At 39.9% G+C, this 22400-nt stretch overlaps 1 protein-coding gene across 1 annotated transcript in view; it reads right to left on the bottom strand.

Annotated features, from left to right (window-relative positions):
* The window catches only part of PCDH15 (protocadherin related 15), a 1310198-nt gene that overhangs the window by 562210 nt on the left and 725588 nt on the right, over positions 1-22400 (bottom strand). Inside the window, exon 5 of the mRNA XM_074958998.1 lies at positions 14147-14212. Coding sequence (XP_074815099.1) covers positions 14147-14212 — 66 coding nt within the window. The remainder of the gene's footprint in view (positions 1-14146; positions 14213-22400) is intronic.

Here is a 22400-nt window from a genome sequence, read left to right as displayed (position 1 = left end):
CTGGTCTAAGGTGGTCCTCTGCACCATGGTTAAATTTCTCTCAAACTAAACTGATTATTAACAGTCCCTTACACACATTTAGCTCAAAAGGTTACTAACTGACACTGAAAATAATACCATTTTCTTTTAGGCCATTTTTTCTTGTTTAAAATATGTGTTTGTTGTACTCCAACAATATTTTCATTTGTTTTGTTTTATGATGTTTATTTGGGAGGAAGGGTAATGGAAATTTAACGTTGAGTTTCATTATCCATATCTTGGAACAAGAAGATGATTAGTATTCCAACCCGCTGCTGCAGGCAATGAGCAAAAAACAGAGCACAGGGTGTTAGGGTTTGTGCAAAAGTGTCTTTAAGCTGCTTTGCACCAGTCCAGTCCCCCAGAATGAATTACAGCAGCCTAAAGGCTGATCTATATTACACCAACTGCCTGTGATCCTTTCTCTGTGCTCACTCTCCTTACATAAACCACTGGGGTGGTAGGAGTCATTCTGACCCACTCCATTTTAGAAGGACCCACTGATACCAGAAAGTCCACCAACTTGTGAGAGCTCTCACGGACCTATTCCACCTGAATGTCAAGAATGGAGGCCACCCTTCTCACAAGATCTTGATGATCCCTGTGGTCCTCTGGCAATGGTGAGTTGCTTGTCACCTCCATAGCCTTGTCTGGTCATGAGGAAGAGGATGCAACAGGATAGTGAGGTAGTGGCTGCTATATCTTTTGTGGTAGAGAAGGCTGCTTGGTAGAGATACCAAAAATTGTTGTCTGAGATGCCAACGCCCTTGTCGCACTCTTGAAGAAACCAAATAAGGCGGAAGAGGGGAAAGTTCTAAGCTGGAGGATGGAGACCCCATGGCATCCAGAATGGCCACTGATATGGGCCTGGGTCCTATCATTGACTGAGCCATTGCTACTTACGAGGAAGCCTGTGCTGTGACTACTGCATAACCCTTGGTCTCCAATTCTCTGACAGAGGGTATGCACTCCTTTGGCAGGAAACAGAACAACACACCTCTGACCTGACTCCATGCCTTTGTTACTGAAACCATAAAAGCTCATATGAAGTGTTTAGAGCTGATAAAAATGTGTAAATTAAAAAAATCTGTAAACAATATTTTGACAAATACTTTTTTTACTATTACATTCATCAGATCTGTACAAAGCAAAGAAGATGCAGTACAAGAGTAACAGATCATCTATTATGGCAAACACAGTAGCTTTGTCACTGCATAACAAAGTTAAAACACATTAGTGCGGTGGAGAAATTTGCACTGCCACTCCACAACTCAAGATTTTGTATTCTGGCACCTTTCACCAGCACTATAGTCATTCAAGATTAAAATAACCAAAGTAACACCACTGCAAGGACAGCAAGAGATGCACAGATACTGAAATATGCCCAGAAGTGCAGTTTGGACATCAGACGCCTGACCCTGCTCTCGCCTATATCAATATAAATCTGGAGTAACTCCAATAAAATAAGTGGAGCTATAGCAATGTTAAATCTGTGTGAGAAGGGCCTGGAAAAATTTGATATATGAAGAAGGGCCAATTATTATTTAATTAGCATGCAACACCATTATGATAGCATAAAATAAGAAAAAGAGAAACATGAAAAAGTAACAAGATGAAAGGTAGGCGGAAAAAAGAAAACATGTTTATTTACTGAGCTTGTGGGGGGGGGGACAACTACATTATGTACGTAAGACCTGCAGCTTTTTGTTTATGAAGATATGATTCAACAGCCAGATGCTGCTCTTATTTATGCCAGTATAAATCTGGAATAACTCCACCATACTCTGTATGGTGTTACTTGCAAATTACACCAGTTATAAGTAAGTGCAGAATCTCCCTCTCCCCCCGCCTACACACACACAAATTAGCTATGTTTGCATCTGGTGCCACTATAAGGATACCCTAATATATTTTCAGTATTCTAGCTATGTCAGAGTAAGTCATTTGTGAGTAAGTTTCAAGTAGCATGAAAGTCAGTACATATAAAATGTGGCTGCTTGACCAAAATACTATAGAAGGCCATCAGTGTTTTATCTTATCCCCAGGGGTGCTCTGAGCTGAAGAGATCTTGGACCCTGTGATGGGGTGTGACTCACCACTGTGGTGCCGCCTGCTGTCTGTCTAAGGAATTAGCACTGCGCTCTCTTCTGGTGGTGTCTCACCTGCTGTCACCTCTGTTCCTGGACCCACGTCACTCCCAGGACCACAGCATCCTTTTCAATGAGACTACCCGCCAGCTGTGCCACACTCTTCGTTCCCCCAGTTCCGGGGGGACCTGCAGTCTACTGTCCGCCACTCCCTTCAGTGACAAACTGCAGTCCACAGTCTAGCCACTTCCCATGTAGCTCCAGCACCCTCTTTGCCCTTGCATCAGAGCCTCAGTGTGCAGATCCTTGCAGCCTGTCAAGGGCAGCCTTTAGCTCTCTGAGTCTCTGTCTGCAGCACTGCTCTGTCCAAGGGGTTAGCTACCCTCTGTCTGCAAGGCAGCCAATCCTCCTCCCTTCTTCAGATCCAGGGAGTGACTGCCCCTGTTCTTTTCTGCAGCCCTTCTTATATGGGCCAGCTCGGCCCTGATTGGCTGTTCCTATAAGCCCTTCTGTGATTGGCAGCCTCCCTAGGGCTGCTTTTAACCCCTTTTCTGCCAGTATGGGGCAGATACCCCATCACAGACCCCAAGAACAATTACATTGGGCTGAAAGCAGGTGCCTTTCCCAACTGGATCTAATACAAAGTTTGAACACTGTACATAGTGTAAAACATTGAAAAACAAAACAAAAAACAACACTGAATGACCACACCCTTAACCCTTTACTAGGGTATGGCTTTGTTAATAAAAACACAAATAAAATGAGAGGGAGATCAGTTCAAACCTGCTCTGCGTACTTGGAGTGTGCTCAGGTTAATGACTATTATCAGTGCTTGGGTGAAGGCTGACATCTTGGCTGATACACGGGGAACTGAACAGGGGACCTCCAGAGCGAAAAGCCTGTGCGGCAACAGAACTATAGAGACAAAGTTCCGTAGCTGGGGGCTGTAACATCTCATATCCTTACAGGGAAACCTGTAAATGCCCTCCTCCTCAACACCAACAGGGAATACACTTGCATCAGGTTAGTTTTCAGAGACATCCTTTTGATTAGAAACAGTACAAGTTTGCCTCCGATTTAAATGAATACATTCATGAGACATGAACACAGTATTCTCACAAATTAAATATTCATTAGCTCTATTTATCATAAAAGTGCAATGGGCTCAGATAAAATTTTGTACTGTGAACTGTAATTTACAACAACGCAATATATTTTATTTAGAAACCTCAAACTTTAATGCTGTGAAAATAAAGTGCACTAAACGTACAGCCGCTAAAGAAAAAATGTTTTGTAAAACGCAAAGAATGTGTAGAAATATGAAAAAAAAATCTATTGCCTCTCAATGCTCAAAAGCTGAACTTACTCACCAAATTTTCCCTCCTTAATTTTTTAATACCAATGGCAGAAGCTTAAGAGTACTGGCAAGTCAATTCAGATGAGTATCTAAAAAGTGCTTTTATTAAATTTATCAGAATCTTTTTTTTGTCTTGATATCATCTCAGATCAGGCCCTTTCACATGGTTCCTGGTATATTTGTCAAAAATAAATACAAATTAATAATACATTTCAGTTGTACATGGATGAAGACGTACTAGAATGCAGAACACTTCCCTTGTCATATTGTTTGCTACTTCAATGTCTGGGGGAAAAAACCCACCCCAAAAAAAGCTAGAGAGTATATGCCTGGTAGTTCCACATTAAGGCCTTGACCCTGAAAACACTTCCACACTTATTTAACTTTACTGCACACATGTCAGTAAACTTTACTGAACATTTCCTTGAGCAGGGTAGGAGAGCAGGAAGGTAAGAGGGATGCAGAGAGCGGACGGGAATGGAAAGTCCAATGCTTAGGGGAAAAGGAACCAATCCCACAGTAGTTCCATGCTAGTTGAATCCACCAGTATTATCCTTATTTTACAGATGGATAAACAGAGAGAATAAGTTACTGAATCAAAACCACAGAGGAGTGCATTTAAGAAACAGGCATAGAACACAGGGATTTCATGCTTGCATTCTCAGATCACTATTCAGGCCACTAGGCCATGCCTCTCTCTTGTATATATTGTGATAATGTAATTAAATTGGATCCTAATGCATCAAGACCCTACAGGCCTTACTTCTTAGTTGCTTCATATTAATATATATTTACTTGAATTTCACTGCTGAAAGATTAAAATGTAGGGAAATCTTTGATGTGCCCACTAAGTACTTTCAAACCACAACCAATTGTGGGTGCTTCAGTTATAGTAAAGTAATCCAAGCAGGCTACTTTTTTCACATATGCTAATAATATAGTCAACTCTCTGCAGGGCACCTTCAGAGAGATTTTTCCCAGGAAATTTAAACTTGTTGAAAAATATGTTCTAAAAAAGTGTTCTCCAACTGAAATTCTGTGGCAACTTTAAGTATACACGCTGCTGCTTGTTAGGGTATAAATCGTCTCACAAGTTGAGCAGTAACATCTTACACATAGAACTAAAGAAAATGGTTATTAATAGATTCACTGAACTATAAAGACTAGTAGGTCTCCTGGAGGCTAAATTTCCTGTCATTAGTGGTATGGTCAGTAATATTAACAGCAGCATTAGGTATCAAAACCTTTTGTTGTTGTTTAAGAAGCCCATTCACTAATTTAAAATCTAATGCTGATGGTATCCAGGATTGTTGACAGACTTCCCCAGAGTTGCATTAAAACTGAACAGTTCTTGTTATGCTTTATCATCTCACTTATTTGTATTTGTCTGTCTATTGCCAGTGAGACTTTGAGGTCTTATTTTTCACATTAGCAATTCTTTACTGAAGAAAAAATGCCTGAAAAATATTGCATAGGTGTCTTTTTTTGGATCGTATCTAAGGTTTTGTTTGACAAGCTACTTCAAAGTAGAAAATAAAGGACTGAATAACTAAACTTGTCAGTGGATAAAGATATTGAGCAACCTAAGCAAATCATGTTAACCATGAAGTTATAGTGTCAGAGTTAAATATACATTATGCACCAAACATTCAGTTTTCTTGAAAAGAAAACAGTCAGCTATTACAAAATGATTGAATTTTCTTATAGCACTGTATTTTAAAACCAATCTTACAGGTTGATGGGGTTATTTATTAGAGCTGCAATTCAATTACATTATATAAAGATACTGCCTAGTAGTAAGCAATTATGAAATGTATAATATATAGGATAATCACTTACCAGATATTTAATAGACCAATAGGTAGTAATGTGGCTTAAAGTGAAACCAAGGAATACATATTTTTCTTTGGGCATCAGTGATTTGGAACAGTTTTGCTGTTTTCCAGACATTAACTGATTTGGAAATGACCTAGCGTTATACAGTATGTTATTTCCTCTGCTGAAGAAGCAACATTCAGCATGATTAAATAAAACATGTTTTGCTACTTGAAAATGTTCCCAGTTAGTTAACTACTTCTATGAGTTGGTAAGTATGTGACTTGTGTGAAAGTTAAATGTATATATGCATGTTTTACATATTAGGGCACACAAATCCCCAGTTTTTAATTCAGTTCCATTTTAGTACGTTTTAAAGGTTTGCATTCCCAACATCATTAGCAGGACTCTGAAAAGCTACATTATACTACAACTTGTTAAATATATATATAGATTAGATTTAAAAATACCCTGTGTAGTTTGCGTATATTACCATACCAAATATCATTATTGCTCAAAGCCTATTGAGGATTACAATAAATAAACCCAAGTAACTTCATTAACAACTGTCCATGACCTCAGGATTTTGAAGGAGGCTTCCATTCAACTATCTGTAAAATTACTTTCCTTTCCTTTTTGTTGCTCAAATAAAACATAAGTAAAGTGTATCCACAGCACTTCAAGTCACACAAATTGCAAAACACTGTGAACAGTGGTCCGGAAGCAGGGGTGCTACATAGGATGCCCCCAAAACTACAGTCTTCCATAATGCAGAATTGCAGAGCAGCTTAAGAGAAGAGAAGAGACTTTATTAGGTATATGGCGGGTCTTATTTTCTACTCTCCACAGTTCCTTATCCTGGACCAATCCCTCTCCTAAATACCTATGTAAGATTGTAATAACTCACATGTGCACTCCCAATGTGGGAGGGTAATATGACCTGGATGGCCTACGTGCCATTAAAAAGGTGGTTCTGTGAATTTGATTTCTGCTCATTGAGACACCCATCCAAAACCACCAAATTTCTCCAAAAGGCACACACAGGAAGTTGTAAACAATTGTAAAAAACCCTGACACCTAATCACCTAGGACAATTGGTGTATGTTTTAATATATGAAATAATGGCTAGATGCTACAGACATAAGTGCCTGGGAAATGATGATTTTCTAACTTATGAAGAGGAGAAGGAGCAGCAGTTGCACGATGAAATATTTCCATTCTAAAGGTAGTAGTCGTAGATGAGCCTTCTCCTGACAGACCTTCCATACAAATCCAAGGGGAACTAAAGCATGCAGAAAAGAGAACTTGGACCAGTGTACAAGAGCCTCCTCTCCTCTCCTCCCCTTTCCTTTTTATTTGACCTCTTCACTGCTTTTAGCGTGATGAACCTCCTCATTCTCTGAGAATTTCTGCTCCCGAGGATTCCAGGATTAATTCATTCCAGGATTGGTCTTTTGTATGTTCCCTCAATGCTTCACACCTTACCATGCTCTTGCCTCCTGTCACTTGCATTTGTGCCTTTTTCCTTGCAAACCTCTACCTGGAATTCTCTCCCTGATTCAGTGTGCCATGCCTCCTTGCTGTCTTCCAAGTTCCTCCTAAAAGCTCACTTCTTTTTCTGGCCTTTACCACTAACCATCCTCTAAGACTCATCCATCCACACTTGATTGTATGGTAACATAAATACAATGCACTTATAAGAGCACTGATTTTCCTTGGTGAAATAATATAATTTGCCATTGGAAATGTATGTTGTACAACTCTGCATCTTAGAAATTGCATATAGTCCAAATGCCTTGCACTATCAAAGATTCAGTATCACTTTTGCAGTTTCCATAGCATATTGAACTACTGAACAATGCCAATTTTGGAATCAAATGACAAGTATATTGCTATTACTGTAAGAATTGTTACCCTAGCAAATTCATATAGGCACTAAAAGACATTGGATACTGTGAAGTGGTTTACACACCCCACACTAACACAGAGGGCATAGGAAGGGCTGGAGCAATACTGGGCCAGAAAAGTTCCACCTCTCAGGCACTGTCGAAGATGCCTGGGAAAGGACCAATATAGAGAGTTTCAGCAACCCAGGCAAGGTGGGAAAAGGGAGGAGAGAGGCTATTTCCTGGAGGAGGGCTGCCCTGCAACAATAGAAGAAACTCTGACTGAAGAGGTCCAGCTGTGGCTCTTCTCCCCCCCACCCCGCCCCGTCCCACCCCCAGACACACATAAACCTTTTAGACATTACTCAAGAGGTAGGGAGAACCATGTGCAAGAGTACCAGAGGGCCACCTGCATCAGCCCCAAGACTTGGCGGTTTGAAACAAAGGACTGTAACCCAACAACAACCAAGCCACAAACTGAGGGAACAGGTATGGTAAGAAGTGGATCATGGGAAGGTGATCAGGAGGCGGGACATGCTATCACACTCTCTGGGTAGGGGGACCTGGGCCAGGGCCTGGTAGAGCAGAAGGGCCCAGGTCCCCTTACCCATCCCAGATTCCCCTTTGCCTAGCCCTGAGATGGGCAGGATGAGGGGTTACCAGCAAGGAAGTCGACGGAGCTGAACCCCACCCAGGAAGTTCAGAACACACTGAACTGAAAGGACTGGAGTTGCAGGCCCCGACCACTAGGCCTCCTGACTGAACAAACGACTCTCGCTACAGATACATTGTATTGCAGATTCATATATCAAAATTCGCCATATTTCTTTTTGTCAATTCTACATGCGTTGTAATGGAAAATAAAATATTCGTCTAAAAAACCTGTGTGTGCCACTACAAACTGTATTCTTTAAAAAAAAAAAAAAGAAAAGAAAAGAAAAGATTTTCCTACTGCCCAAGAGTACAGTTCCAGCTGACCCTCAGCCTTTAATTTTCTTTTATGCTTGTTTCCTTCATAAGGCTTTCCATAGTTTTGTTGTTGTTTGTACAGTTTTTATGACATTTTGCCGCTATGTATTTTTAATTTAATTTTTATATACAGCTTAAAATGAAATTATTTTTTCCACTAACATAAATAAAATATTACTAAACAAATCCTTCCCCAGGGGCATGGCTGGTTGCCAGGCTGTTTCTCCTGGGCATCTCCACAGCAGGGATGGAGGGGTAGGCAGCTTCCCAAAGACTGCATGGTGGTACTGGAGCCACTGCATTAATGTTATTGCAGCCCAGCTAATGGATCCATCAGCTCTGACCCCTGCTCTTTCACTGCTCATATCTGTCCATTCCTTCTGTAAACCTCTTGGGAGATCCCACGGTCCCATGGAGTCCTCAAAAAACAGAGCCCCATAGCACACAGGGATGACTATCACTTGCCATGATTCCAATTTCTTCTACACCTTACCTGTCAAAGATAACAATTCCACTGAATCCAGTGACATCTGTGCCTGTGTGTGCGTATGGTGGGAACGAGGGGTGTGCGGAATATATGGCCACAAACATTATAGCCAGAGGTTTTTTGGTGGCTCTGGTCTTTAATTCCCCTGTAGGTGTAAGAGGAATAAGGGTATCCACTTTATGCTGCTGTCTTTGACACCCAGGGAGCACTAAAGTGCATGAGAAGCAGCATCCTAGTGGTGCTCTTATTTACTGCTCAAATGCGCTAAGATCTAGGAAAAGAGCAAGGCAAGGTCATTCTGCTGCCTGATTTTGTACATCTCAAGTAATGTAGGAGGGCAGTACTGCTCCCTGTTATAACATCTATTTGAGTCCCAGACAGAGAAGAGAAGTGCACTGTCTCATTGTTGCTACTTCCCATATCTCCCAGGGAGCGAATAGGGTGAAAATTCATTGAATTGCACTGGATCTATTTGTGTCCATCATTCAGCTTCACCATAGCCAAGTGCAAGAAGATGGTATCACTGTGTTGAGAAGCAACATTATTGATTAACATGAATGTGAGAGTCATGAATTAGTACTCTCTGTACCATTGACTCACTGTGTGAGGATCCATGGATCTGGAACCTAGGTCTGCCAGCTGCTGGGTGACTGCCATGTCCACACTGCCAACCAACAGCTTTGGTGATGCGGGGAACAACAGCCTATGAGCCCTACAGTTTCAAGCACTAGTGGATGCCCCACCCACAGAGGTCCTGATTGGAAGAACCTACCGCATATCCTGATTGGCCCAGGCATGCTATTTAATGCCTAGGGAAAATAGCTGAAGGCTGTCTGTGTAACTAGCTGGGGATCCCTGACTTGCTGCTGAAAACAGACACTGCTGCACACTCCTGATACCTTGTCTTGCTCCTAATTCCTCACTCTGCTTCAGTTCCTGGTCCCCTGCTCCATTCATGACACCTCACCTTGCCTCTGTCCTGCTAACCCTACTTCAGCTGATTCATAGAATCATAGATAGCAGGGTTGGAAGGGACCCCAGGAGGTCATCTAGTCCAACCCCCTGCTCAAAGCAGGACCAATCCCCAACTAAATCATCCCAGCCAGGGCTTTGTCAAACCTGATCTTAAAAACTTCTAAGGAAGGAGATTCCACCACCTCCCTAGATAACGCATTCCAGTGTTTCACCACCCTCCTACTGAAAAAGTTTTTCCTAATATCCAACCGAAACCTCCCCCACTGCAACTTGAGACCATTACTCCTTGTTCTGTCATCTGCTACCACTGATAACAGTCTAGATCCATCCTCTTTGGAACCCCCTTTCAGGTAGTTGAAAGCAGCTAACAAATCCCCCCTCGTTCTTCTCTTCCGCAGACTAAACAATCCCAGTTCCCTCAGCCTCTTCTCATAAGTCATGTGTTCCAGTCCCCTAATCATTTTTGTTGCCCTCCGCTGGACTCTTTCCAATTTTTCCACATCCTTCTTGTAGCGTGGGGCCCAAAACTGGATACAGTACTCCAGATGAGGCCTCACTGATGTCAAATAGAGGGGAACGATCACGTCCCTCGATCTGCTGGCAATGCCCCTCCTTATACATCCCAAAATGCCATTGGCCTTCTTGTCAACAAGGGCACACTGTTGACTCATACCCAGCTTCTCGTCCACTGTAACCCCTAGGTCCTTTGCTGCAGAATTACTGCCTAGCCATTCGATACCTAGTCGGTAGCGGTGCATGGGATTCTTCCGTCCTAAGTGCAGGACTCTGCACTTGTCCTTGTTGAACCTCAGATTTCTTTTGGCCCAATCCTCTAACTTGTTTAGGTCCCTCTGTATCCTATCCCTACCCTCCAGCTTATCTACCTCTCCTCCCAGTTCACTTGATTCTGACCCTGTGCAGCTCATCAACATAAACTCTGACTTGGTGTGATACTGGAATGGACTGCTGCTTTTGGCCTTGACCCTCTAGGCTGAACTTGGACCTAGCCTCAACCCACGCCCCTATTGCCCATGTCCTGACACTCTGTAAAGGAATGGGCAGGTCATTTAAGCTCTCTGCATTTGATGATTCATACCCATTATGCAGGGATGTACAATTTGCATCCTCCTGGATCAGCAAGATGCCTGAGGAAAGACTCAAACCAATGGGAGAATACCCAGGAGATGCATTGAGACAGCATGTCTTATGACACTTATGGACTATATGTCTTCTTTCCATAAATTTCTATGTGAATTGTAATTTATGCTTGTAATATGCCCTATTTACTGAACAACTAATGATTTATAACTCCGTTTAATGACACAAGGAAGAACAAAGCTAAGCGTTGCAGATATAGGGTATAAATGCACAGTTGAAACAATGGAGAAAACAATTTCTCACCATACATTGTGTATGCACATTTCTTGCAGGGGCAGTTACATGTAAATATTTAAATTCTACCCAAGTTATTGGTAAACATTGTATCAAGCAGTGAAAAAGTGCAGATATAAACTTACTGTAAAATGTAATTAGGACACCCTGGGAGTTTTGTGCTACTCTTTCAGTATTTTAAATGAATATATCTGTTCACTGACTTCGCTTATTCTGCTTATTACACTTTTAATTTTAAATCACCACCCTTTAGGTATTTAATTAAGCCCTGCTTTCACACAGATAAAAAAGGGGGATAAATCATGACAGCATTTACTGTTCCTTATTTGCAATCTAGTGTGCTTGATAACTTATCTACGTGAAATGTGTATTCTGGTTAACAGCCGACTCTTAATAGAGCTCTTCATCCCATGAATTAACCAAAGAATAATACAATAAACACTTTTTCTTTCTCAACAGATTGTTTAGGTGTACTAAAAAGCAATAATTTGGTACAATTGTTTTTTGCTTTTATATCAATCTAAAAGAGATACTATGTGCTTTGGAATGTTTAAATATTCTTAGGTGTAACAGAAAATTGAAACTGAAATATAGATGTATACAATCTTCTGCCTACATAAGAATGTTAAGGTATATCATTAAGTTAATTTTGCATAAATACCATGAAATAAAAAGCAAATAATTCAATGTATAGTTTTGTTTTGAATGATAGAAATATGGTAATGCTAGCTACTGAAACAATACTAATATTGCATTGGTTAGTTATTTTTGCTGGTGTTCAAAAATGCAAGGAAAAAAGGCATAATATACCTTCTTTGAGTCTCCAGGCTCCACTCACAGAAATTGCTGCTAGAATTGCAGCTGTTGCCCCTACTGTATAGGTAGATACAATTACTACTGCAATTTTCCTCAGACCAGTCTTTCAGAGCTTCAATGGATGCGACCACAAGGAAGTTAACACATGGAGAGGGAAAAATAACCAACTGCTAAAATCCATTCTCTTAGAGTCTTTAACAACATTTCACATTATATAGAATAGAAATATTAGCAGTATGGGATATGGGAGCAATATGAATCCATAGAATATTAGCAGTAATAGATGTTCATTTTCTCAGTGCAAAAGAACATTAAACCGGCAGCTGTACCAGCAGAAGAATTTGTATAGTCCTGGAGGGACATAAGCGTCTACCATTCTAAACAGTACTTCACTCCGATTCTGTGAGTTCACAGAAACAGTTTTCAGGCAGGCAAGCAAGGAGGAGCAAAGGTGGTCCAATAGTCAGAACCCTTGGTTTTGTATTGCATTGTATTGCATTACATTCTTCTCATATACACCAAAAAATATAAATCACACACTGTCCTCGGCTATCCGCAACTCTTTGCCCACAAATCTGCGAACCAAAAGCTGAAAGCAACAACTTCTTAGATACCACTAGTGATGCACACTGTGTATACCTAGCATAACTCTTATTATTTACTGCTCAAGTGTGCATTTCTAAGTGTTATGTTCTGTTGCATAAATTTAATGCAGACATTAAATAGTCAACAGAATAATCCCATGGCTCTTCCAGGAGGGATTTTGAATAATAAAGTGAAGACAAACTATTGTTTTCTTTTACAAAATTTCATGAGCATTAGCAAGCAGCACCACTGGTTCTGACGGATGCATAAGGTAATATAACAAACAACATGGAAAAGGAAAACAAAGCAATTTTTAGAAATCACTATCATTGTTCCACTGAATTCCTGAGTGGACATCTCATAAGGTAACAATGTTATTACTCCTATCAAATTGCACAGGAAGCACAACTGGATTCCTTCCCTAACCACCACAGAATTATTCAGAACATTCATTAAAATTGTTAAAGGGAGAAAAGGGCTCCAATGGTTTTCAAATGCCATTCAGTTCCGTTTTTAAACACAGCTCAATGTGCTCTAGAGCCAAGATTTTTAAGACTGACTAGTAATTTTGGGTTCTCAACACAGAAAAATCAAGCCATGGTAAGGTGTCTCAAACTGAGCAGTCAGAAGCTGAAGCAATCAAAACATCCATTCCCTTTTGAAAATCTTGGCCAAGATGTTTAGAAAATGCATACAACTCTGAGCTCAGATAAAATTTTCAAGTGTTCAAGGAAGTTCCGTTTTCAAAGTCAATGAAACGTGGTTCCCAAGTCACTCAGGCATTTTGAAAATTTTACCTCTCATTATACTTCCTCTTTGCTTACTGCAGTTTTAAAATATAATAGTCATTGTTCCATCATATTATATGTCAAAGTTGTTATTTTTTGAAACTGACCTATAGAGTGTAACCCAAAAAATTACCATACTGGAGAATAAAAAGGAATAGCAAGCACAATGACACCTATCCAGTTGCAGACCCACTTACTGTTTTTGTATTGTCAATTAAAGGTTTATTTTGCTTGAGGGAAAGACACTGATGATCGCTGAAAAGAATTTTCAACTATTGTACTATATATTATATCAAGCATTCTCTCTCATTTATTTTGATAATGAAAAAAATCAGTACTAACAGAATAAGTCAAAGATACTGGGCATTTAGGATTGCCACATTTAACCTTTTAATCTAGCAGAACAAACTGGCAGGTTATTTATTTGTAAATTTGATTAACCAACATGGAACAGATTATCAAATATCTGTAGATTGGCAAAAATGAAAACACACTGATATAAAACATAATTTATGTATATATGTTGCTATTGCATATGTGGCAAGGACTGACCATATAATATAAAACTCAGCTACTCGGTACATTATTTGGATATTAGCAACCGAGCAGGTGTACTTACTCTGTGACGAATCCTAAACGGTTATGGTATAGACACTCTTTTTAATACCAAACACATTATCACATGGCCTATTTAGTACAAGAAACAAGTTATCAAGATACATAATTTAAGGAAATAATCAAAAATTCCTATTTATTCCATTACTTTTATTCTGATGTTTTAAAACCACACATGGAAAACATTATTCATGATATTCCCAGAGCCTAGTATTTTAATCCTATTACTGTGGTCATCATTGCAAAGTGAGTATATTCCACCAGTGTTGATTTCTTAACAGTGATCACTATAGATCAGAGAGTAAAGCAGATAATAGCCCAGGTAATTATCTTTTAGAAAAAAGCAGCACACTCACCATTTCGGCTTTCTTCATCAATGGGAACTATTGTGGCTGGAGGACCTGCCCTGGCCAACTTGCAGTCTATAAACATGAAAACAGAAGTTATTTCTAATTCCACAGTAGGTTCTATATATGGTATTCTATAAAACAATCATGCTGAGATAGTGGTCATTGGAGCAAGATAAGGCCAAGATAATCGTTAGCTAGTTACTGGTATAAAGGGCCCAAACTCAAGGCTTTTATTTAACCTTTATTCAAACTCTAATTGAAGTAAATTTGAGTTTTCCTGAGAAAGTACTGAATTAGAACCTCAGGATCTGGCCCACCATGAAAATGAAAATTTCACAACCTGCTCTCATTATGAATTGTTGTACTAGTTTCTATTTGTTATGACACTTTTACTTTCAATGTCATGAATACACACACTAAGTCTTTGCCACATCACAACACATTACAATTCAGTTGCTACACCATAAACCTATATTCATGTTTCTCTAAATATACCAGTAGGGACCACTGTGAAGCAGAAGTCCTTCAGGACAGAAATAATGTAATGGTAACTTAACCCAAAGAACATGAAGGAATGATTAAAAGGGATAAATTGTAATTAAAGTTTCACAACAGAAACAAATATGATTGGAATTTAGTTGCAACAAAAAGATCTAATTAAAGAGAGTGAACAGAATTTTAACAATGTTCTAAAGAGAATGAAAAAAAAAAACAGACAAGCAATGTTCAGGAAGTTACATTTTGCCATCTTACCCTCATATTGCCAGTCTGGAGTCAAAAGTTTAGAGTCATCAATGGAAGCAGAGCAGAATAATGAAAGAAAATAAGTAAGAGATTTTGTTGTAGTTGTTTAAAGATAGATTTTAAGACATACAAAGCAGTACACTGAGAGCTACTAAATACAAATGTGTAGTTTATTAGGTTAATGGATAAAGGCATTGTATACAAAATTTGATGTGTGTGTTAGAAGCTGCTGAGCTATATAAACTAAACAGGACAAAAGTCTTGTTTACTCCTTTAAACCATACATTGGAGAAATGCTGTTCATTTACAATACTAAACACTTTTCATCTTCCAAGACACTCACAATACCGCTGAAATGGGTAGGTGAATTGGTAAATCTTACCGTTCCCATTTCACAGATTTTTAAAGATATTTAGGAAGAACTCTGCTGAACGTTGCAAGGTCTAAATGACTTAAATGGCTAAGGGCTTGGCTATATGGAGAGACAGTGGGCAGCAAGCTGGTGTGTAAATCTACATCTGTAAATCTGCTCTACCCTGCCACACACTAAGTGGTCATGTGGACACTGCTGCCGTGCACTACAAGTTCTGTAGAGTGCAGCAGGTTGGTGCTCTGTAGGTTCACACACCAGCTTGCTGCACATTAACTCTCCATATAGACTTGCCTTTAATGCCATTTCCAAAAGTAATTTAGTCTCCTAGGAACCTAAGACTCATTGAAAGTCAATGGGACTTAGGTGCCTAAATACATAAGTTACTTTTGAAAATGGGACTTATCTGTCTAAGTCACTAAGGCCTTGCAATACTGAGCAAAGCAATACCTTTAAATATCTGAGAGACAAGGGGGACTGAGGTAATATCTTGTATTCGATCAACTTCTGTTGCTGAAAGAGACACGCTTTCGAGCTCCACAGAGGTCTTCTTCAGGAAAGCTCAAAAATTTCTCTCTTTCACCAACAGAAGTTGGTCAAATAAAAAATCTCGCCCACCTTGTTTCTCATATATCCTGGGACCAACATAGCACCACAACCACATTTAAAAATTTGGGCCTAAGCAACTTGTCCCAGGCCAGAGAGAGGTCTTTTTAAGGATGCATCTCCATATAGGAAAATTAGGACCTGTACAGAAGAGGTGGATTCCAGAGAGCACACAGAACTCAAGTGTTTCTAACTATCACATGGTCTAATCAGAGTCACAGTCAGTGACAAAAAACAGTTATATAAATGCCTTTTTCCAATTTACCGTAGGGATTTTACTTTTGCTACCCTCAATGCAGCTACATGGTGACTCATTACAGGTTCTCATAGACTCAGACTTTAAGGTCAGAAGGGATCACCACAATCATCTAGTCTGACAGCTTGCACATTGCAAGCCACAGAACTTCACCCACCCACCCCTGAAATAGACCCCTAACCTCTGACTAAGTTACTGAAGTCCTCAAATCATTGTTTAAAGATGTCAAGTTACAGAGAATTAACCATTTACATTAATTTAAACCTGCAAGTAACCCATGACCCATACTGTCAAGGAAGGCGAAAAACTCCCCCGGGTCTATTTGCTTCTGCAACTTTGATTTAAAGTAATTCCAAGCCTCCTTCACATTCAGATCCTTGATTTCTTCAGTCTAGTCCACTCCCTAAGCAATTCCCTTAATTTTTTTAAAGTTTACTCTTTTGAAAAGAAGGACCCTTGATGCAGATCTATTTTGTTTATCCTTCCATTTAGTTTAAATTGAATTAGCTGATGATCACTAGAACCAAGGTTGTTCTCTACAACCAGTTCTTCTATGAGGTCCTCACCAATACCAATCTAAAATGGAAACCTCTTAATGGTTCAGCAACTATTTAGTGGAGAAATCTGTCAGCTATCACATCCAGGAAAATCTGGGCCCTACTATTATTAGTAGCACTTGTCCTCCAATCTATATCTGGGAAGTTAAAGTCTCCCATAATCACGCAATTCCTCATAATATTTATTTAATTAAAATATTAAAGAGGTTGTTATCCATATCCAGATTGGATCTGGTGGTTTGTAGCACACCCCAAGCATTATATCAGGAGAACCTCTAATAGCTTTCTTTCCCAAAGTGATTTCAAGTTATATTGCACATTCCAAAATGTTCTTTCATGAATTAGATTTTACATGTCAGTGAGCACTGAAAAACTAACTCACATATTAAAAAGGGTCTAAGAGGGAAAAATAGACCCATCTGAAAAGCACAGCTGTCCTCCCAACACATTTTTCTCCATTAGGAGCACAGCTGTGGGGAAACAATTAGTGATTGCATGTTCACTAGAGAAGTGAAATCATCTTGTTCTGATTTTCTCTTCTCACAGCATGTTATAAAAATTCCATTAATGTAACTGATGCAACTCTAATCATTGCTAGAAGTTGACTGTAATTCTTGTCAAGAGGTTTACAGCTAGGCTAACTAAACGAACATAAATAAAAACAAAAACTCCACACCTGTTTGGTACAATGAAGGTCTCTCCAAGGTACTTTCACTACTAGTTTGTGTCTTCTCATTGCTGAGTGGCAACCAAATCATTGAATGATGAATCAGTGGTTCAGCAGTCATTTGTCAAAAATAGGTTTGTATGATAAGCAACTAATCGACTACTAAATTTAAAGTGAGGCCATTTACACTTCCAGGAATTACATGTCTTATTAAACACACACATTTTCTTAAAATTAAACAGATTTCTTATTTTTTTCCTTTTCATTAACTATTATTTCATGATCATGTCTCTCTCTTTGTTGTACCTCATCTTCAATTGCACTCAAATAGCTTTTTGGGTTTTTTCTCCTCATGTCTTCTTTAGTACACTGTATAAGTAAGGAATACAAACAAACAATCTTACATAATTGTGGTGCATTTTCTGTTTAAAGACAGCCAAGGATTTTGGAAATTATAGTGAAAAAAATTATTAAGAGTGAGCTTATAATGACTATTAGAAAAGGTAGAAGAAAACCGTGTTATATCAAGGGTATGCTTAGTCAGAGATTTGTAGAAAAAGTTATTACAAATAGAAAAAAGTTACTTTAGGGTTGTAGCCAGAATCCACTTTTAAGGATGGGGAGAATTAGGGTGAATAAGGGTGAATAGGATGCCCAATGAAAGCCTAGACTATGGATGATCCTTGTGTTCCACAGAAAACATGTTTTCTGAGGAGGCTCACACTTTCATTGGACAGGTAAGGACTTCCTTAATATATTTAATTTCACCCATGACAGTCCCACTTAAAGCTCAGATTGCATCCTGAGACATCTCTAGGTCTCTCCCCCATTAAAAAAAGAGTAATGATGTGGTTTTGTTTAGCATAACATTCATCAGCACACATTGCACAAATTACCGTACAGTTCCAGTATTCTTCAAATTGCCAATCAAGCAGCTAGGACACTTTTTTGTGTGACTAAAACCTTTAATAAAATGGATGTGTTGTAATATACCTTCCCTTTTATTTTTTATTCTTTTATTACAAAAGAAAGAGCTTCAATTAGAAAGAGCTTCAACAGTGAAAGATTTTCTAGACAATGAAAATGATGTAGTGGTAATCATGTCTAGCTGCAATGGTAATGTTCAATTGTATTAAGAATCTTTTTAAAGAATATTTCACAGGAGGTGCAAAATATGCATCTTAAATATAAAAAGAAAAGGAGTACTTGTGGCACCTTAGAGACTAACCAATTTATTTGAGCATAAGCTTTCGTGAGCTACAGCTCACTTCATCGGATGCAGTTGATAGATTTCCACTCCATACGGCTAAATGCAGTGCCTTGCATAATGACAGGTTTCAGAGTAACAGAGCTCACGAAAGCTTATGCTCAAATAAATTGGTTAGTCTCTAAGGTGCCACAAGTACTCCTTTTCTTTTTGCGAATACACACTAACACGGCTGTTACTCTGAAACCCATCTTAAATATGGTTGTCAAGTTCTATCTTCTTTGATGACCTTTACGATGTTGCCACTGCAATTCAGTATTTGGCTTCCACGTTAGAGAAAAGAAACCTGTGTCAGAGTTTCTGTTCTTAATAAAATTGTTCCTCTTTAAATGTTGCTTTGACAGATTCTGCTTTGTTGCTGAAAATTACTGGCAGAAAGCTGTAAGATTTGCCTATCCAACAAAGATGTTTTTAATAAAAAATGGAGGAACTGCTAATATGGGACAATTTCTTTTCATCATGTACTTTTTTTAAAAAGAGAGAACCCTTCGTCTCTTTAAATAGCAGAAAGGACAAACACTACATTAGATCATTTCTTATCTGGAGTCTATTCAAGTTTTGTTGTTGTTGTTGATTTTAGACATTCACTTTGATGAAAGCTCACAAAGGAATGAGATTCTGAAGTGTGATCATATTGGATGTCTACCCTCTAACAAAAAACAAGTTGACCTTCAAACTCCCAGGCATAATGGAGCAGTTATGAAAGTCAAGTAATGTAAACCTAATGAGAACACATTAAGGGAAGGCAGAAACTTAACTACGTAAATGAAAGAACTTTGCAAATATGTATTTTCTCTTCATTCATACAATTTACTGTTTATATTACCAGACTACAATAGTATTTATGATCAGATTTTACTGTAAAAGCTATGCCATATTTTTATAGAGGTTTAGTGTTGCTGTTATTTGGATTATATAAGTTAATTGGATAGTACAGTCGGTCCTGGGGCTGGTTTTGTTCAATATCTTCACTAATGATTTGGAGGATGGCGTCGACTGCACCCTCAGCAAGTCTGCAGATGACACTAAACTGGGAGGAGTGGTAGATACACTGGAGGGTAGGAATAGGACACAGAGGGACCTAGACAAATTAGAGGATTGGGCTAAAAGAAATCTGATGAGGTTCAACAAGGACAAGTGCAGAGTCCTGCACTTAGGACAGAAGTGCACCGCTACAGACTAGGGACCGAATGGCTAAGCAGCAGTTCTGCAGAAAAGGACCGATGGGTTACAGTGAACGAGAAGCTGGATAAGAGTCAACAGTGTGCCCTTGTTGCCAAGAAGGCTAACGCCATTTGGGACTGTATAAGTAGGAGCATTGCCAGCAGATCGAGGGACATGATCATTCCCTTCTATTCGACATTGGTGAGGCCTCATCTAGAGTACTGTGTCCAGTTTTGGGCCCCACATTACAAGAAGGATCTGGAAAAATTGGAAAGCATCCAACAGAGGGCAACAAAAATGATTAGGGGACTGGAACACATGACTTATGAGAAGAGGCTGAGGGAACTGGGATTGTTTAGTCTGCAGAAGAGAAGAACGAGGGGGGATTTGATAGCTGCTTTCAACTCCCTGAAAGGGGGTTCCAAAGAGGATGGATCTAGACTGTTCTCAGATGACAGAACGAGGAGTAATGGTCTCAAGTTGCAGTGGGGGAGGTTTCGGTTGGATATTAGGAAAAAAAATTTCATTAGGAGGGTGGTGAAACATTGGAATGCGTTACCGGGGGAGGTGGTGGAATCTTCTTCCTTTGAGGTTTTTAAGATCAGGCTTGACAAAGCCCTGGCTGGGACGATTTAGTTGGGGATTGTTCCTGCTTTGAGCAGGGGGTTGGACGAGATGACCTCCTAAGGTCCCTTCCAACCCTGATATTATATGTTTTATTGTATGAGTGAGTGAAGGGCAGGGCCTCAGAGAAGGGGTGGGGCCCAGGAAAAGGGCAGGGGTGGGGCAAGTGTGTTCAGTCTCCTGTAATCAGAAAGTAGGCAACCCTAGAAGTTGATCATATGAGCTCCACATTTGGGAGCAGAGGTGTCTGTCATCAACATCTTGGTAGGTAGATATGGTGAAAAGAGTACTCTGATGCACATCTGAAATAGACCCTTCCACCACTTTCATGAGGAGAGGACCTCTTGTGGGACTATGACCAACATGTCTACATGGTGTCTGTTGGGTAGATACGCTGATTTGAACCACACTTTCACAGAGCATAGATGTAATCTGGCAAACTGTAACATAGGTACACGAAAACTTGTGTTCTAGGAGTATAAGGGCAAGGTTGTGGAAGATTGGTGAGGAGCTAAGTGGTGGACTGAGTACGTGACTGGATGTAAGCGGAGGATGCAGGCAGTTTCAATGAACTTTGTCCAACAGACCCTGCCAAAAGATATTGTAGCATAGCTCAGCATATTTTTGCCTGTAAACAAGTTAGTTTATGTAATAAGCATAAATGATACATTTAAGAATGTAACTAGCTGTTCACCCCATGTAACCCCGAGATAAGCGCGGAGAATGTAGCGCCGCAGAGGACTCCCCCCCGGGCGGAGTCCTGCCTCGTCAGCTGTCCCGAACGGCCAGAGTCCCCTGCAGCCCCTCCACATGTCCTAGGGGCTCCCCGCGCAGATTGGAGCATAAGTTCTGCCTTCTTTCCTTCAATAAAGCATAGTTTACTATTCTTAGTCCTGAGTGTCCTCCTTTCACTGGTCTCTCCCCCCCCCCCCTCGCCTCCCTGAAGGGCACAAGGAGCATAAGGCCAAATATCTTTGGGAAAGCCTGGACTTGATGGATATGGTTCAGTACAGTGTGGTAGATAAGCTCTTACTGCTATGGTATCTAACACTGTTCCTGTAAACTGTATGTTTTGAGTAGAAGGGGGAAGGGATTTTTCTGTGACTCAGAGGCGCAGAACGGGAAAAAGTTCTAGAGAGTTACCTGGATGGAATTGTCACTTGTTGAGGTATCTGCTCCTAAATTAGCCAGTTGTTGAGGCATGGGTAGACTAGTAGCCCTTGTCTTCTTAAGCGAGCATCTGAAGCCACCCAACAGTTGTGAACTACTCTGGAAGCCTTGGAGAGACTGAAAGGAAGCATTCTGTATTGATAATGTAACTTCCCACTAGGAATCGGCACTTCACCTGTGAGGCAGGTGAATTGCTATATGGAAATAGGCATCCTGCAAATTGAGAGCCAGAAGCCAGCCTAGAGGATTTAAAGTGGGGATTATGGAATCTAGCTGAATTTGAAATGATGGATGAAATTGTTGAGAGATTTCATATGTCCATAATAGGGTCCCAACTACCTTTCTTCTTTGGGATTAGGAAGTAATGGAATAAAGCCTCTGTTATAGAATCTCTCTCTCTCCAAGTTGAAGGAGGAACTCTACCTCCTTTCTTAGTAATGTCTCATAAGAGGGGTCCCTGAAGAGGGACAAGAAGGTGGCGGGGAAGAGAAAGATGGAACTGGATAGAATACGTCTTGTCTACAATCTCCAGGACCCTCTTGTCCAAGGCTATTAGTCCCAACCTCCGAACACCAAAAGATGACAGCTGTCAAAAGGATGGGAATGGGAAGGTAGTTCAAGTTGATCTATACAACTTTCCACCATGGTGTCAAGCCTGCTGATGTATGGGGCAGAGGGTCTTCCTTGGAGGGTCTGATTATATCTGTTGGCTGTAACAACAGGAGGAAGGCTGCCTTTTTTCTCTAGGGTAGTTTTAAAGCCTATATTGCCTTCTCCTTGGGCCAATGTATATAACCCCCAAAGAGTGCAGAATGGCTCAGGTAATTTAAAGTGT

The sequence above is a fragment of the Natator depressus genome, chromosome 7 (genome assembly GCF_965152275.1).
Source record: "Natator depressus isolate rNatDep1 chromosome 7, rNatDep2.hap1, whole genome shotgun sequence".
Lineage (NCBI taxonomy): Eukaryota > Metazoa > Chordata > Testudines > Cheloniidae > Natator > Natator depressus.
This window is presented reverse-complemented; position numbering and strand designations above follow the sequence as displayed.